General features: G+C 48.5%; 1 protein-coding gene across 2 annotated transcripts in view; it reads right to left on the bottom strand.

Annotated features, from left to right (window-relative positions):
* DMRT1 (doublesex and mab-3 related transcription factor 1) overlaps window positions 1-18696 on the bottom strand; it is a 114060-nt gene extending 95364 nt beyond the window's left edge. For both annotated transcript variants that reach the window (XM_040449431.1, XM_040449432.1), the window contains exons 1-2: window positions 18179-18696; window positions 14294-14477 (exon numbers count right to left, since the gene is read on the bottom strand). In XM_040449431.1, coding sequence (XP_040305365.1) covers window positions 14294-14477; window positions 18179-18541 — 547 coding nt within the window. In that variant the 5' untranslated portion in view covers window positions 18542-18696. The remainder of the gene's footprint in view (window positions 1-14293; window positions 14478-18178) is intronic.
* Between the last annotated feature and the right edge of the window lie 361 nt (window positions 18697-19057).

Raw genomic sequence — 19057 nt, 5'->3', positions numbered from 1 at the left:
GCCATACAACAATTACCACAAACTTAGCAGCTTAAAGCAACACAGATTTATTATCTTCCAGCTCTGGGCCCCCGAGTCTCTCTGGGCTAAAAGCAAGGCATCCACAGGGCTGCACTCTCTTCTGGAGGCTCCAGGGGAGGGTCTGGGGCCTTGCTCAGTCAGGGTGCCGGCAGAACTCAGTTCCTGGCAGTGGGAGGACTGAGGTCCCCTGTCCCTGAGGGCTGTCCCAAGTTCCTAGAGGCCTCCCGAACTCTTGGCCTCGGGGCCCCTTCTTCGACCTCCAAAGCCAGCAAAGGTCAAGGCTCCTGCTTCAAACCCCCCCCCCCCGTACCTCCCCCCCCTGTGGTATATTGCGGGGGGGGGGCGCGGGGGGGGGGAGGGGGGCAGCCAGGAAGGCTCCTCCAGTTCTCCGGATTCACACCACTAGAATGGACCCACCTGAAAAATTCAGGACCACCTTCCCATCCCAAAATGCCTGACTTCATCACATCTGCCATCGAAGGTGACATCCTCCCAAGTCCCAGGCTGGGGTGTGGCATTCCTCGGGGGCCATTACTCTAACGACCACAGCAACGTACAACGCTTCACCTGTCAGCCGGGTAAGGCACCCACGACACCCTACCTACCCCTGGCAGTGATGCGGCAGCCGCTCTCTGCAGGGGGTGCCGTCCACGATATCCCCCAAAGTTGCATTTAAACTGACCTCCCAAAGAGACCTCGGGTCCCACCATTTCTTTCCATCTCTACTCCCCCCGCCCCCGTGCAAGCAGCTCTCCCCCCCACCCCGCCTGGGCACTTGCAGCCTTCGCTTCAGTTTCTGACCCACTCCTCCCCTTCACACTGACGCCCAGCGCCGCAGCAGAGAGACCTGAGGAGAGAGTAAATCAGGTCACGTCACTCAGTGCTTCAACACTCCAGTGACTTCCCATTGCACTCCTAATAAAACCCCAACTCTCTCCCGTCCTGTCAGGCCCCCGGAGATGTGGTCTCCGGGGACGGCAGCCCCTGCTTTTGGCACACGGGCCTCCTTCCCATTCCAAGCGTCCTCTCTGCCCCACCTGGAAGTCTCTTGCCCCAGGCCTTGACCACAAGGGCTCACTATCACTCAGGACTGGCTCCCACGGACTCCCCTTAGGCTCCCTTTCCTGAACTATCCTATCAAACACCCACTGTCCCCTTGGACACGACCATCGTATCATTTTGTCTTTCTTCATAGCTGTGAACGCTTTCTGAAAATACCTCGTGTTTACTAGTGTACTTATTTATAAACTGTCTCCCCTCCTGGATCTGTAAGATCCGCGTGAGGCACACGCTTTTTATGTGCTGCTGTCTATCCCATGCCTAGAAAAAGGTCTGACCCAAGTTGCACGATGAACATTTGCTGACTGAATGAAAAGTTAGATTAAAAAAAAAAAAAACAAAAAAAAAACAGAAGGAAGAAAGGGAAGAAAGAAGGGAATCTTGTTCAGAAAGCAGACTCACCAACCAAGATAATTCAATGCAGTTCAGCAAACATATTAGTATTTGATATATGCAATCTGCTTCCCTAAATTTACTCATAGCCTATATTTTAGATAAACCTCAAACCTCAGGACCAGAGTTAAGGGGTAGTGCAGAAACAGTAGTTTTATAAGTGCTGAGATCAGTAGTCATCTGTTAATATACAACGAACTGATATTGGATGGTTGAAGCAATATCTAAGAATTCTTAATACCAATAAACATCAAAAAGCCAGGCTATTACTAGAATACTGAATCGATATTTTCTTTTGACAAGAAACCAGCTATTTATAGTATACTTTAAGAGTTTCTTGTGCATTTTTTTTCCCGAAAAGCATGTTCAGTGGGCTTGTACAGTAACACCAGATTAATGATTGTGATGTCCACCAACAGACATCAGGAGACTACAGTAAACTGGGTTCGAACTGTAATTTGCTTCAGCAACGGGGACCAATATTTATGTGAATTTTCTTAGGGGAGTCGAAACGGCTGTCACATTGAATTTTTTGTAAGTTGAAAACTAAGAGACAGAGGCTGCAACAGAAACACAGATCTGCACTACAGAGTTGCCTGTGACAACGACAAAAGGGACCCTGACAAGTCAAGAACCCACGGGACGGTGGCCGGAGCCACGGGTCCCACAGGCATCCCTACCCTTCTCCCCTTGCTTCACAGCACCGCACGGGAACACTGCAAGTCTCGGAGGAGTGGAGATCGCCTGCCAGAGGTACAGAATTTATAGTGTCCTGAAGGGGGTGTTGGCAGACACTCCCCTGTGCCCCTTTCTCTATAAACCTCAGTCCTTGGAGAAACCTCAGTCCTCATTACCCCAGAGCCATGGACTAGCGCAGCGTGTAAAACAGAGAGAAGTCCGCAATAAAGCAGAACTTGAGGGGCTGGGAGAAGAGGAGGAGAAAGAAAGGATGCGGACAGAGATAAAAAGGGATCATCTTCTCTCATGTGAGTCTACAGGTGATTTCAAAGACCGAGAAGCTTTGAAGAAAGCTGTGCCAGCAAAACAGTTAATGAGAGGGAGAGAATGGGGAGTTACCGCTTGGTGGGGATGGGCTTTCCGTTTAGGAAGATGAAAAAAATTCTGGAGACGAATGGTGGGGACAGCGGCACAGCAGCCTGACTGCTGCAGGCCGCAAAACTGCACGCCAGCAAGAGTCAAAATGGTCGATTTTATGCCATGTATATTTTGACGCAATAAAAATTTTTAAAAAGTCAGTTACATAAAACAACAGGAGGTACGGAAAGGCGTCCACAAGATGCAAAAAATAGTGAGTGATGAGTGGGTGATCAATGGACAGGACTCTTTATTTATTTTTTTTTTTTAATTTTTTTTTTCAACGTTTATTTATTTTTGGGACAGAGAGAGACAGAGCATGAACGGGGGAGGGGCAGAGAGAGAGGGAGACACAGAATCGGAAACAGGCTCCAGGCTCTGAGCCATCAGCCCAGAGCCCGACGCGGGGCTCGAACTCACGGACCGCGAGATCGTGACCTGGCTGAAGTCGGACGCTTAACCGACTGCGCCACCCAGGCGCCCCAGGACTCCTGAATCAGCAGTTAACAGGAATCCATGGTTCAAGGACTCCGGGGGATGGTGCTGGGTGGGCAAGCGAACAGAGGACACAGGTGAGCTTCTGGACACGCAAGAGTTTCCCATGACAGAAAATGCAAGGCTGTGTCACACGACGACAACACCTACTGCTGTGACCAGCTATTGGCAGTAAATTCTAAGACAGTCTATGAACCGTACCCTTTTCCCACCGGAATATGGAGGACAGGGGTCCATATTCACCGACCCTCAGCTTTTCGCTTTTGGGTTCCACCAAAGCAATGGTGGTTTTTCATGTTCAGAAACCCAAGGATAAATATTATTCTTGCCAAGTTTCTAAGGCAACAGAATTCTTTCTCCATTGTTCTGAGGAAATGCTTGTCCCCCAAGGTCTGAAGAGTGACGTTAGCCAAAATACGGCAAAGAAAGCCCATCACCAGGTCCTCTGTGGTGTACCTTCTCAAACACCATTCCTTTCACTAAAAACTGTATGTGATAACGAGGTAAAAGAGGAAACACTGTAAGAGACTGAATATTAACATATTTCCAGTGAAAATAAAATGCAAACCTAGAGAATGCTCCATGATCTAAACTTCTGGTCATCAAGGAGACTCTCACTGGGTTTTATATCTGTAATGTTTACCAGGATGAAGGTATCTTACCTTTTAATTTTAAAAAACTTGGGGCGCCTGGGTAGCTCAGTCAGTTAAGTGTCCGATTTCAGCTCAGGTCATGATCTCAGGATTCATGGGTTCAAGCTCAACGTGAGGCTCTGTGCTGACAGCTCTGAGCCCGGAGGCTGCTTCAGATTCTGTGTCTCCCTCTCTCTCTGCCCTCTCTCTCTCTCAAAAATAAACATTAAAAAATTTTTAAAAACTTAAGTTTGGGGACACCTACCTGGGTGGTTCAGTCAGTTAGGCATCTGACTCTTGATTTCAACTCAGGTCACGATCTCATGGTTCATGAGTTCGAGTCCCAGGTCAGGCTCTGTGCTGACGGTGCAGAGCTTGCTAGGGATCCTCTCTCTCCACCCCTTCCCCACTTGCATTCCTCTCTCTCTCCCTCAAAATAAATAAACTTAAAAAAATAATAATAAGCAGTAAAAAAACTTAAGTTTGAATTTTCTGGAACCCTCATACTGTCCTTGTGGGAATGTAAAACAATGCAGCCTCTTTGGAAAACATTCTCAAAAGTTCTTAAAAAGGTTAAAAAACATAGTGTTACCACATGATTCAGCAATTGGGACTACTTGGTACATACCTAAGAAAATGAAACGCACGTTCATACAAAAACTGGTACAAAAATGTTACAGAAAAATTGCTCCTAAGAGCCAAAAAGCGTAAGCAACCCAAATGTCTATCAGTTGATGAAAAAAATAGGATATATGCATATAATGGAATATTAATTTAAAAAATGAAGGGGCACCTGGGTGGTCAGTCAGTTGAGCCTCCAACTCTTAATTTCGGCTCAGGTCATAATCTCACAGTTGTGAGATCGAGCCCCACATCAGGCTCCGTGCTGGGCACGGAGCTTGCTTGGGATTCTCTCTCTCTGCCTGCCCTCCCCTGCTTGCGCACTCTCTCTCTCTCTCTCTCTCTCTCAAAATAAATAAATAAACTTTAATTTAAAAATTAGTAATTAATGCATGCTACAACATGGATAAACTTTGCTAACATCAGGATAAGTGAAAGAAGCCAGACACGAAAGGCCACATACATGATTTCATTTACAGGAAGTGTCCAAAAACACAAAATGTCCAGAGTAGGTAAATCTGTGTGGACAGAAAACATATTAGTGGTTACCTAGGGCTGGTATGGGATTGGGAGGAGGGTAGTGGCTGCTAATGGACAGAGTTTCATTTTAGGAGGAGGCAAAAATGTTCCACAATTAAAGTCTGGTGATGGTGGCACAACTCTGTGAATTCACCAAAAAACAATGAGTTGTGCATTTTAAATACAGGAATTATACAGTACATGAATTACACCTCTGAGTTGTTAAATTATGTTTGGCATTTTAGCATTTCAAAACTCCAGATACATTTTAAGAATATCACAAAACAAAAATGCACATTGATCAATGATTTTACTCCCTGACATCTGCAGATGGGTGCATGGCCACTAGTCTAGTGCTTTAACCTTTTTACTTTTTATTTTTTTATTTTTATGGCAGGGGAGGGCAGAGAGAGAGAGAGAGAGAGAGAGAGAGAGAGAGAGAGAGAGAGGAAGAGAGAGAATCTCAAGCAGGCACCACGCTGTCAGCACAGAGCCTAAAGTGAGGCTTGATCCCACAAACCCTGACATCATGACCTGAGCCGAAACCAAGAAACAGACACTTAGCCAACCATGCCACCCAGGCACCTGCCCCCCCGCCCCCCGCCACCAACAACTAGTCTAGTGTTTAAAACACAACTTCCAATGTTAACTATCACCATTCACTCACTCAACAATGGTTTATGACCGCTTACCGTAAAACCAGGTACTGCACTGTGCACGTGGACACAGGGATAAACAAAATACAGTCCCTGCCCAGAAGATCACATTTTGACAAAGGAGATAAAGATGTAAACCTATCAAAACGTTTTCATGTCTTTTGCAAATGCTGTTACACAACTAATTTGTGCCTGAAACCTAGCATTTATCTTTTTTGTGGCTCTACGTGTTTTCTAACTTTTCTCTTTAGCCACAGGGAGACCAGAAGGCTACCTCCTGTGTACCTTGTTGACTGCCACTGCTCTCCGGAAATACTATCTACAGAGAATTTCTATCAGCCCGATTAATTGCCACGTCTGCCACGCAAGCAAAGACTTCCCTGGGAAGAAATAAAATCGAGTGAGAGCCGATCTAAAATGACGGACACTTGATGATCGGCACCATGACTCTTCAGTGTTTCTTTTTTGTGCTCAAGCCTCCAACTGTAGCTTCGGTGAAGGAGTTTTTGTTTTGTACAACATTCTAGAAATTTCCCTGACTGTGGGAGTAAAATTGAGGAATACTTTTATCAAAAGTCTTTTTAAAAACAAGTATCTACGTTTTCTATTCTGATAGAAATTGAGAACTCCGTCTAGAATCGATGGAGCTCATCTCATAGGTGGTCAGAATTCCTTAAAAGTGAATCTTCACAGCAGTTTATATGAAGTGCTTTGGGCATTCATTTAAATGAAGTGCTTCCTTCTGTACAATAATGGAAAACTGCAAAGATAGCAACTGAAATGAGGGCGCCGGGGTGGCTCAGTCGGTTAAACGTTTGACTTTGGCTCAGGTTGTCATCTCACGGTCCGTGAGTTCGAGCCCCGCATCGGGCCCTGTGCTGACAGCTCAGAGCCTGGAGCCTGCTTCGGATTCTGTGTCTCCCTCTCTCTGCCCCTCCCCAGCTTGCACTGTCTCTCTCTCTCAAAAATAAACATTGAAAAAATTTTCAATTGAAATGTTATTTTTTAAACGTTTGTTTATTTTTGAGACAGAGAGAGAGAAAGAGAGAGACAGAGAGAGAAATCACAAGCGGGAAAGGGACAGAGAGACAGGGAGACACAGAACCGGAAGCAGGCTCCAGGCTCTGAGCTGTCAGCACAGAGCCCGACTCAGGGCTCGAACTCACAAACCAGAAGGTCATGACCGGAGCCGAAGTCAGGTACTTAACCGACTGAGCCACCCAGGTACCCCTGGAATGTGATTTTAAATTTAAATAACTCCACACAGGGTTTTCAGGTCACTGAAACAATTCTGTGTGACACAACAATGGTGGGTACAGACGGTCATTAAATTTGTCCAAACCCATAGAACACACAACACGAAGCCTGGATCCTCATGTAAACTACAAAGTTCAGGGGTAACGACATGTCCACACAGGCTCAACTGTACCAAGTGTCCTGCTCTGGTGGGGGACGTTGATGGCAGGGGAGGCTGTGCATGTGTGGGGACGGGGGCACACAGGAAATCCCTGTGCCTTCCTCTTCGCTACGACATGAACTTGTAACTGCTCTAAAGAATAAGGTTTATTTAAAAAAAAAAAAATCTAAACTCAGTATCTTCTGTTGTTAATTCATCGACCACAGTTCTTACTGGTAAGAGCTGCATGGACACACGATTCCATTTTCAAACTGCCACATTTCCCACTTGTAAAGCACGGAGAAGGCACACAATGAAATGTGTTCCCCTACCAGCATGTGCTTGCTCCCTGTGTACGCTCGAGTGAGAAATTACTGTGAAGGAAGAGCAGCGAAGTTGGAGGCGGCAGGGGAGGGGGGCATCATTATCAGACACAGACCTGACTGACCCTTCCAACAGGGGAAAGGTGAGTGAAAGTGGGCCACAGGCCACAGGAGGCCCGGCAGCAGGGGGGAGGCCAGAGATGGTAGGAGGTGGTCTGATGCGAGGGAGTGTGACTGTGAATGTGTGTGGAAGTGCCTGGTGCTCCAGAAGGGAGGGCCCCAAGGGCGATAACATTCAGGTCCCTACTTACAAAGGACACACATGCGCCTGATGAGCTACAATGCAACCCTTCATCTGACAGCTGTGCCCAGAAAAGGAGAGGCCAAGAACCATGCAGACCTCAGCGCGAGCCATGCGAGAAACAGCCTCCGACTGGTTGTGCAGGAGTTGAAGGACAAGCGGAATATAAAACAGGGGCACCTGGGTGGCCCAGTTGGTTAAGCATCCGACTTCGGCTCAGGTCGTGATCTCATGGTCCGTGGGTTCAGGCCCCAGGTCAGGTTCTGCGCTGACAGCTCTGAGCCTGGAGCCTGCTTCCGATTCTGTGTCTCCCTCTCTCTCTCTGCCCCTCCCCCATTCACACTCTGTCTCTCTCAAAAATAAAAAACATTAAAAAAATAAAATGAAAACTAAAACAAAGAGGAATGCAAATTTTAAATTTTTTTTTTCCAACGTTTATTTATTTTTGGGACAGAGAGAGACAGAGCATGAACGGGCGAGGGGCAGAGAGAGAGGGAGACACAGAATCGGAAACAGGCTCCAGGCTCTGAGCCATCAGCCCAGAGCCCGACGCGGGGCTCGAACTCACGGAGCGCGAGATCGTGACCTGGCTGAAGTCGGACGCTTAACCGACTTCAAGGAATGCAAATGCCCCAAGGAATGCAAATTTTAAAGAGGAAGAACGCCTATGTGAGACTTTTTAAAGTCAACTGGTAATTTTGAAAATTAAGATGTATTTTATGCTAGGGGCGCCTGGGTGGCTCAGTCGGTTAAGTGTCAGACTTTGACTCACGTCACGATCTCGCGATTTGTGAGTTCCAGCCCCGCATCGGGCTCTGTGCTGACAGTTCAGAGCTTGGAGCCTGCTTCGAATTCTGTGTCTCCCTCTGTCTCTGCCCCTCCCCTGCTCACACGCTGTCTCTCTCAAAAATGAATAAAAGTTAAAAGAAAAAATTCTAAGACATATTTTACACTAAAATTAAAAATGGAAAACCGCAGAGATAATGTTGAATAGTTGTGGTTAACTCACTGTTATTTACAATAAAAAATGCTTTTTTTTTCTTTGCCATTGCACTGAAAATGATCCTGCTAGCGTAAGAAACAACAATGAATAGGGCAGTGCTTCAAAAGGCTGTTTCTTCCACGGTAATACCCACAGTCATAGATGAAAATAATAGTAAGAAATCGTTTCCACCCCATTATTCTAGGAGTCTTTGGTAGATGGTAGCCAGTCTCTGGTTAAGGAGTAGAGAGACTTCCCTCTAAGGTACGGGATCCTATTCAGAGGGAGTCTGCTCTCCAATAAGTGAAAACAACAGCTTGGTGATGAACCCAATTTCCTTCACAGCATCCTTAGAATGCAGCCAATAATGTGGGCAATAATTCTTGGGTGCTTTCCACTCTCACTTTGGCACTTTTGGGAGCCAAAAGGAGATAACTAAGAAACTTAAAGGACATGAAAATCTACTGAATTTCACTAGGCTACTGCCCTTGTAGACACTAAACATTAGATATTAGAGGGAGAAAGGGAACAGCTTGCCTCCGTGTGAGTAGGGCAACTATTCCCTGACCACATTGGCAGCTTTCACCCCTCACTAAATACAGTTCTAGCCTTTCACATTTATATGATGGAGGGCTAACCCAGTAAAAAAATTCCAAGCTGTGGGGCACCTGGGTGGCTCAGTCGGTTGAGCTTCTGACTAGCTCAGGTCATGATCTCACGGTTCATGAGTTCCAGCCCCTTCTCAGGCTGTCTGCTGTTGGTACAGAGGCTGGAGCCTGCTTCGGATCCTCTGTCTTCCTCTCTCTCTGCCCGCCCCCCCCCCCCACGCTCACTCGCATGCGCTCGCTCTCAAAAACAAACGTTAAAAAAAATTTCAAGATGTTTTAAGAAAAAAAAAAAAACTAAACTAACTCCAAGTAGGAACAATACACTCTCATTAAGTTAAATACATGAATAATAGATCTACAAAAGTGAAAGACAGACACATAAACCTATATGTCCAGCCAGGAATCCTGGAATGCCAAACAGAAGGGATTTGCGGGTTGGGATTGGAAGTACAGCCCTATTTCACTGAATACGCTTTTGTACTGTTTCCCTTTTACTGCATGAAGTTAACTGTTATTTCAAATAAATCCCAATCTCTGGAAGTTTAATATAAGCTCTACTTAATGTGTTAGCAGCAAACTATCTTAAATTGGGCCCCGCGTGCTTCACAAACCTTGAAGGACACTCTTCAGTCTGTTTGTCTGTCTCTCTCTCTTGGTTCTCTCTCTTCCCCACCTCCCTTCCTCTCTTTTCCTCCCTCTATATATTTATGTAGTTTATCTCTAGTGGCTTTTCTGTGTTTCTCTTGCTCATATCCTAGCTCAGTCCAGAAATTATCAATCTCCACTCAAGAGCCTTGGTGCAAGCCTTGGGGTGCCTGGGTGGCTCAGTCGGTTAAGCGTCCGACTCTTGATTTTGGCTCGGGTTGTGATCTCAAGGTTCCTGAGACTGAGCCCTGCCCTCGGCTCTGAGCTGACAGCATGGAGCCTGCTTGGGATTCTCTCTCTCTCTCTCTCTCTCTCTCTCTCTCTCTGCCTGCCCCTCCCCCTGCTCTGGGAGTGAGACCATGTACCTGGGGCTCCTGCCCCATGGAGGTGGGCTGGCGAGGGGAGAGCCCACAGGCAGAGGGCCTCCAGAGCGATGCCTCCCAAGCACACGAGCACAGCACACTTCTGGCTTCCTCATTCCCTCCTGCTGAGTGTTGAGTCCAAGACTCCAAAATGACTCCAAGGTCTACCAGCTCCATAGGCAAAAAAAGAGAATCTGGTCACATCCTCCCTGACCCTGAACCTTCTAGCTTGCTCCCTTGCTGCTTCTCTCTGTGACTTTCCCTGCTGCTACTCTGAAATACTCTTCGAGAACATCTTTGTCACGCTGAACTCCGTCAACCCTGAGATCCTTCTCTAAAGCTCCTCTCTTGGGTATACAATCCAACTCTGACATCCCTTCCACAAGGTGGAGTGCAGGACAGCTGGCTAAGCCAGGCTTACCCGTGGTGCCCTGTAAACTGCCCTGCTTGGACATCTACCCATCACGGGCCTCTCCCTCTGTTCCTCCCCATGAAGATCGGTGGCCACAGCCTTCTAGAACAACAGTGAATGGCAGGGACTTCTGTCCCTAATTAAGTTGTTCTTAATTTCTCGGGTAGCCCTAAATCCCTTCTGAAGATTAAACCGCAGCCTCGAATTGTGATTGGTCCTTTTGACAAGGAAACATGGCAACTGTTCCCCCAGCCTCTCTTCACAGGCAGGTAAAATGGAAAATCCATGGGCTTTGAGGCCTTACAGCCCTGGACAGAATCCAAGTTCAACTCAGCTTTATTCTGGGGCAGCTCCCTTACCACTGGTTTCCCTAGCTGTAACGGGGAATAGTGCCTACCTCAGAAGATGTTTGTGAAAATCAAATGAGTTACTCCCCTCTTTATTCCTCTGACACACCCCTTTCCCATTTCAGCCCTCCAGCGAAATCCACCAGACCAGCCCTTGACGGTATTATTTGGTAATCAACCTTAAACACAGCATATAATCTCAAAGTGTAAAGATCCCACTGCTGATAAATGTATTCAGTCCTTCCTAACAAAAGGGAAGTCTGGAAACCCTTTGTAAGCATACATTATGAGAAACCAAGCCAAAGGAAAAAAACACGGTTCTCCTTGTAAACTACAGAACCTAGAGCCGCAGCAATACTCACAGTGAGAGGTACACCTACCTGCTGCACAGAGACAAGGGTTCCATCTCTCACTGGCTTTCTTCGGTGCCCACTTACCTTTACCTTCTTTATAATGGTCAGGACTCAGGTTTCAAAACCCTCAAAGACCTCCTCCCCCATTTTTGATATGAGGAAACCAAAGGCCCAGAGAGCTTAAGTGACTTGTTTGAAGTTGCACAGTGAATAAGTGGCAAGGCAGCTGAATAACTTCAGCCCCGCTGAACAAACCGGGTAACTCAAGAAAAGCTTAGTGAAGAGGAATCACACTGCAAGGCTGTATTTCAGGGAGCCTTAGTGGACTCTAAAGATCGTCTATGAATCTCAGCATATGTTTTTATTTATTTTATTTTTATTTTATTTTAGAGAGAGAACATGAGTTGGGGAGAGGGGCAGAGGGAGAATGAGACAGAATCTTAAGCAGGTTCCAAGCTCAGTACGGAGCTGGGTGCGGGGCTCGATCCCACAACCCTGGGATAATGACCTGAGCCGAAATCAAAAGTTGGTTGCTCAACTGACTGAGCCACCCAGACGCCCTTCGGCATGAATTTTTAGCATGTAATACAGTGGACTACCGAACAACACAGATTTGAACTGCAAAGGTCCACTGACACGTGAATTTTTTAAAATAAATACAGCAGTTCTTTTAACGTATTTTCTCCCCCTTATGACATTCTTCGTAACATTTCTTCTCTCTAGCTTACTTCGTTATAAAAATATATTATATATTGGGGCGCCTGGGTGGCGCAGTCGGTTAAGCGTCCGACTTCAGCCAGGTCACGATCTCGCGGTCCGTGGGTTCGAACCCCGCGTCAGGCTCTGGGCTGATGGCTCAGAGCCTGGAGCCTGTTTCCGATTCTGTGTCTCCCTCTCTCTCTGCCCCTCCCCCGTTCATGCTCTGTCTCTCTCTGTCCCAGAAATAAATAAAAGTTGAAAAAAAATTAAAAAAAAATATATAACACACATAACATACAAAATATCTGTTTTATATCATTGGTAAGGCTTCTACTCAACAGTAGCCTATTAGCAGTTAAGTTGTTGGAAAGCCAAAGGTCATACATGCATTTTTGACTGTGCAGGGTGTTGGTACTCCTGACCCCCGTGCTGTTAAGGGTCAACAGTAGAAATATTTGTCAACAGGATTTCACAGATCTTGGTGGATTCTAGAACTCCTGCACTCTAGGCCAGTGCCATTCAAAGGAACTCTGTGAAAAATGGAAATGTACACTTTCTGATAATTTAAATAATTAGAACCTGAGCTCTAAGTGCCTTCTGAGCACTTGGAATGTGGTAGTGCAACTGAGGAGCTAAAGATTTTAAGTTTTTAAACACATTTTTTTTTTATAATGGTAAAACGCACGTAACGTAAAATCTCCCATCTTAACCACTTTTAAATGCACGCTTCAGTGACATTAAACGCCTCTGTAATGTTGCCACCATTGCCACCATCTGTCTCCAGAACTCTTTGCATCTTGTAAAGTGCAGTGCTACACCCACAGAACACTAACTGGCCATTCCCTTCTCCCCCCAGCCCCTGGCAACCACCAATCCACTTTCTGTCCCTATGATTTTGATACTCTAAGTATATAAGCAGAACCATACGGTATCTGTCTTTTTGTGACCGGCTCATTTTGCTTAGCATAATATCCTCAAGATGATCCATGTCTTAGTGTGTGACAGAATTCCCTTCTTCTTGGGGTGTCCCAGTGGGTTAAGTGTCTGATTTTGGCTCAGGCCATGATCTCACAACTCGTGGGTTCAAGCCCTGCGTCGGGCTCTGTGCTGACAGCTCAGAGCCTGGAGCCTGCTTCCGATTCTGGGTCTCCCTCTCTCTCTGCCTCTCCCTTGCTCACACTATGTCTCTCTCTCTCTCTCTCCCTCTCTCTCTCTCTCTCTCTCCCTCTCAAAAATAAATAAACATTAAAAAAAGGTTAAAAAAAAAGTTTAGAATTCCCTTCCTCCTAAAGAGTGAGTAACATTCCACTATATGTATAGACCACATTACCACATTTTTGTTACTCGCTCACCTGTCCGTGGACACACGGGATGCTTCCACATTATGAATGCTATTATCAACGTGGGTGTACAAGTATAGGGGTCTCTATGAGACCCTGCTTCCAGTTCTTTTGGGTACAAACCCAGAAGAGGTGTTGCTGAGTCACAGATCATTCTCTTTGCTATGTTTGGAAGAAACGCCATATTGTTTTCTATGTCAGCTACACCATTTTACATTTCCACCAAGAGTGCACAAAGGATCCAACTTCCCCCCATCCTTGCCAATATTGTTATTTTCTGGGGTTTTGTTTGTTTTTATTTCCATTTTTTTTTGAGAGCCGCCCACCTAATGGGTGCAAAGTGGTATTTCACTATAGTTTTGACTTGCATTTCCCTAATGATCGCTAACGCTCATTGTACACCTTCTTTGGTCTCATGTTTTCATCTTACTTCACTGTACTTAGGTTAAATTTAAATGGCCACACCTGGCAAGGGGCGTCCATCCTGGACAGTGCGACTCTAGACCGTCATGATTGTTGAGGTCATTTGGAGACCAGTTTAGCACAATGAGCTCTGGAGGCACATGGACCACGTCAGATACTTTCTAGCTCAGTGGACTCAGCCGGTCACTTAACCTTCCTACCCCTCAGGACCTTTGCAGACACTTTCCCCAAATGGACCGCAGTCCTTGCCAGAGAAATGGGACTTACGGTTCTAGAACACAAGGATCTTTACCTCCCACCAAGAGGACCTCAAAACAGAGGGTGGACTGAGATGAACTCTGGGCCGATCTCAGCCCTCTGATATCAAGAAAGTCCGACTCTGTCCAGATTCAGACTTAGCTATTAGCCAACGGGAAATCGAAGCTACCAGGCTTCCAATTCGAGAATTCCTGGCCATCTCCTTCGTGAGGCAGCCAAAAACAGACCCACAGAGGGAGACCGCTTACGTTCTGGATGTGACGCGTGGCGCAGGCCAGTCCCGAGACCATTTTCGTGGACCGCGGCCCTTCTTCCGTCCTGGCCGGCGACCACGTGCGCCTCGGGCCCCTTACCTGATGCGGCAGTGGTGGGGGTGCTGGCCGGCCCCGGCTGCGAGGGGCTGCTGCTCTCGGTCATCAGGCACGGGTTGTTGCCACTGCTCTCTCTCTTGACAAGCAGTTCGGCAGCGCTGGGCAGCGGGATGGGGTGGCTGATCCCCAGCTCCTCCTCCTGGGCCTGCTGCCTTCTCAGGGCCACCTGCAAGCACAGAGCAGCAGGTCAGCCCTCCTGCACCCCCCCCCCCACCCCCGTCACCTGGACAGCACAGCTGCGCCACAACCACCAGGCCCCCGTCACCCCGGGCGTGCTGATTTAGGGGCTTCAGGATGGAGGCCTGAGATCCTCTCATTCCTTGCAAAAGAGAGCCACCCCGGTACCTAGGAGGTGCAGCCAAAGTGGAAGGTGGTTTAGAGCCCATGGTAGGTCACAGCCTGTCCCTTACACCCAGGAGTATGTAAAGGAGCAGGAAATGAGCCTGGCCAGGGAGGATGGGTGGGCGAGGGGGGCGGGGGGGAGAGACACCCGTAGAGTCAGCCAAGCAGAGTCGTTCAATCTGAAGAAAAGTCAGCGAGGGTAGAACAGGAAGGAAGGAGAGTGAGGTCACTCACTCCTTCTCTCCACACATAAAAGGCCGCCATGCTGGGAACAGCAACCAGCAAGATACAGCGAGATTAGAGTCCACCATCCCAAGGTACTCACTGTTGAAAAGCAGAAGCAGGAGGTGCACATGGGCAGCCACAACTCACCACGCAATGTGGCAAATACCACAGGACAGGGACACATCCACCCCCACAGCAGGACTCTGGAGACAGAGATGGCTTTGAGTGCAAGAATCAGCCAGAAGTGGTACTGGAACAGGGCCTCGAAGGACAGAATGAGGAACGCCTGGACCGGCAAGAAGGAAGGGTCAGAACAACATAGCACAGGGGAGCAGGGTAGGTGGGAAAGGCAGGGGCTGCCCAGGAAACCCCACAGGGCCCCGATCTCTGGAATGGAGGAGCATGCAGAGCCAAAATGGAAGGAAGGGGCTGGAACACCGTGTTGAAGTCCCTGGAAGGGAGAGGCTGCAGGGGGAAAGACAGGCAGAGGACAGGCTGGAAAGAAGGAGCCGGAAGTGAGGGTGTAAGGGACCTAACCTAGGAGAGAGACTCCTCACGGTCCCTCTTCAATTTATCTGCTTTTAAATAACATTGTTAAAGGTTGGGGGGGGGGGGGGGAGTGTAAAGCAAATAGAAGTAAAGTACTTCTGCCTCCTACACGTAACAGAAGAGGAGTATTTCTGTTGAAACTGGACTATTGGTAAGAGCGAAATGAGAAAGTAAAATATCTCTACCTCAGCGGCCCAGCTACAAGCCCAAAGTCGAAATCAAAATGGTTAACCAGAAACACGGTTACGATTTATATATTGTTTTAGGAAAACTGTAGTCCACATTTAGCAAACTGATTAACTTGAAAATAATTTCCCTCACAACAAGAATCCTCAACTTACAAAACAAAATCCTTAAATAATCATGATAAAACGACTAATCTTAAGTCTTGGATTCTCCATTAATAACTAAGTTTAGAAACAGAATATGAAAGATTTCACGGAAACAGCAGCAACTGAAAGATTTCATGGAAACAGCAAAAAATACCCACAGATCTCTGAAATACGTCAATGCATGCTTATACCCCAATTTACACAAATCCCACGCGTGCACAAAATGCACAGGGTGTTTATTATATACACCATAAACTAAGGACACTGTTATAAAGACCTCTCAAATATTTTACTTACTTTTTTAAGTTATTTATTTTGAGAGGGAGGGAGAGAGAAGGCGACCAGGAGACCGACAGAGAAGACCTCTCAAAGATCTTAAAGAAATGTTATTTAATCCAGAAAGGTGGGGCAATTGATTAAAACACTACCACTTGAAGGTCATATTTAAGTTCAATTTCACACACTCAGAACGCAAAGAATGGCTGTGATGGGAAATTTTAAAGGATTTCATCTAGCACAGTGCAAGCTTTCTGGTGCAGAAAATGCTGAAGTTTCATATTATATCAGTAACCCTGCGTCGTTTTTGTTTTTAACATAAGCGAACAGGCTTTTTCCAAGTTGGTGCCCCTTTTAATAAGAAAGCTTATTCAAAATGAATGGCCCTATTTCAATACAGATTTTTAATTATATTTTGAGGACAATTCCCCTCTCAAGCATACTCTCCACACTAAATATTTAAGCTAACAACTAAACGTTCAGAATATTTTTCTACCTACAAACATAACTTCAATGCCCCTAAGTCTTTCTCGGTAAGCTCACGGGGATGCATTTTAACCCTCCATCAGTGTTCTCTCTTCACCCACTCCAGATTAAGCTAAAAATCCATAAGGAAACGAAGGAAAATAACCTGCGTGTCCACTTGCGACCCGTGAAGGCAACATACAGCCAATTTGAGACACATTTTCAAAATTCAGACGGATATAAAAAAGCACAGTCTTGTTAAACCGCTTATAGGAGTTCTTCTCCACGGAGGATATCTACACGATCCCAGTCAAAAGTAGCGCATCGTTAGTAAACATTTCTTTGGTATCTTTTAATCTTAAATAAACTGTCTTAAAAGGATGAAACAAATTTTAGCTGGAAAGAATGTATATTATTCTCCCCTAAAAATCCTTTCAGGATACCAAGGACGCTAACTATTTCCGTTGAAGACGCTAAACTACGGTCCTGCTTGGGGTGCTTTAGAAAAAAAAAACAAAAAACAAAAAAACAGAACTACAGATCTACCCTTAAACCCTTGCCATTTTCTCCCCTGAGCTGATCTTCAAATATCCTTAAGAGTGCTTTAAAACAGACTCAAAGGAACTTGGACCTGAGTAGGCCAGGTCCAGGCGGCAAAAGTTGAAACGCTAGTAAAATTTCCGCGGCTCAAAATGGCTGATGCGCGTGGCGCGGACCCGCGGGCGGCGAGCTTGGGAAGGGCGCCTGGAGGTGCGCGGGACCACGCGCGCCGCAGCGACTTTTCCAGGAGGATCTCGCCACCCGCGCGGTACACGAAAGAGCGGCGGACGCTGTGACCTCCGTGCTAACCGCCCCCCCCCCCCCAGTCGGCCGAGCGGGAGCCCTCCAGCACCCTCCCCAAAGTGAGAGCTAGTCTCTGCTCGGGGGCGGGGGTCCTAGGGCCTCCGGAGCGGGGTGGGTTCCCCAACTCTGTGCTCCAACAGCGAGGTCGGAGATCCTCGGGACCGCGGGCGGGTTGGCCTCCCAACACTCTCTGCTCTGAAATTGGGATCAGAGATCCTGGGGATGCTGGTGACCCCCCAAGGGGCGAACCCTGCACCTCTGTGCTCCAAGAAAACCATCAGAGATCCAAGGAATTCTGGGGACCCCCGAAGGCGCGAACCCCGCAACTCTCCTGGAGGACGGGGTCAGGGATCCAGGGACTCCGGGACAGAGCGAGCCCTGAAACGTACTGCTTGGAAAGGATCAGCCATCCTAGGGATAGTTTCTGGGAACGCCCGAAGAGGCGAACCCCTCAACCGTCTGCTAGAGGGCCGGGTCGGGGATCCCGAGACTCCGAACAGCGCAAACCCAGCAACTAACTCTCTGCTCTGAAAAAGGGCCGAGATCCTGGGGGCCCCCAAAGGGGCGAACCCCGCAACTCTATTTAAGGGCGAGATCAGGGATCCCGGGGCCTCGGGCAAAGCCCGCACCTCCCCCCTCCGCGGGCCGGATGGGAGACGACTCCCGGTCCTCCAAGGGTGGCGTGGCGCGTCGCGTAGCTGGGAGGCCTGGGCCCCGCGGCCGTCAGCGAGCCCCACGGCCTCCCTCCAGAACCCCTGGACCGCGTGGCGCCCGCCTCGTTCGAGGGAATTTAAGCTCGGGGCTGATCCCCCTGTTCCTGGACGCCCGCACTCACCTGCGCGGCCATCACGCGCTGTCTCTCGGCGATCAGGTTGCACTTCTTGCACTGGCAGTCCCGCCACATGCAGAAGCGCTTGTGGCCCTTGAGCGGCGACGCGTAGCCGTGGTTCCTGCATCGCGCGCACTTGGGCAGCCGCGGGGACTTCTTGCCCCCGGAGCCCATGCCCGACGGCCCGGAGCCGGAGCCCGAGCCCGAGCCGCCGCCTCCGCCGCCGCCGCCGCTACCCCCGGCGCCCGCACCACCGTTGCTAGTTAGCTGCGGTCCTGCCGCTTTGCCGAAGCCCCCCGTCTTGCCCTGCGGGGGTGCCCCGGCCTCCGACGGTGCCGAAGGCTTGCTGAATGCTTCGTCGTTGGGCATGGTGCCCCAAAGAGAAGTGCTAGGACCCTCTGGACTCCTCTCTGGTCTGGAGCCGGCTGCAAGGAAACAGCCCAGCCGACGGCGAGGCTCGGGAGCGGAAGGCGCAGAAAGCGTGCGCGCCGCAGCCGGAGGTGCAGCCGGAGTGGCGAGGTCGAGCCACACAACGCTCAGACTGGCGGGAGTGGGGAGGGAGGAGGTTGTGCCTTTTTTTTTTTGGCGCGCGCGCGCGCGGCGCCCAACTTTTAGATACTTTTCAGAACGTTCCCGGGACTGCCTGGGCGGGAGAAGGCGAAAGGGAATGCAGCCACGCCCACCGCCCCCCAACTCTGGCCCTAGCGTTCCGGCCTCGAGCTAGCTTGCACTGGCTGCAAACGCCGAGGGCACTGCTGCAGGGTGGCTGCAAGTGCAGCCAGAGATGCAGAGCCGCGGGGATCCTGCGATCTCTGTGCCCGCCCAGGTGCGAAAGCGCGCTGCACCAGCAGGAAGCTCAGCTCCCCAGGGCGAGGGCGTAGTTGT

Source organism: Herpailurus yagouaroundi, unplaced genomic scaffold (genome assembly GCF_014898765.1).
Source record: "Herpailurus yagouaroundi ecotype Mexico unplaced genomic scaffold, PumYag 199, whole genome shotgun sequence".
Lineage (NCBI taxonomy): Eukaryota > Metazoa > Chordata > Mammalia > Carnivora > Felidae > Herpailurus > Herpailurus yagouaroundi.
Note: the sequence above shows the minus strand (reverse complement) of the source record. Positions and strands in the feature narration are given on the sequence as shown.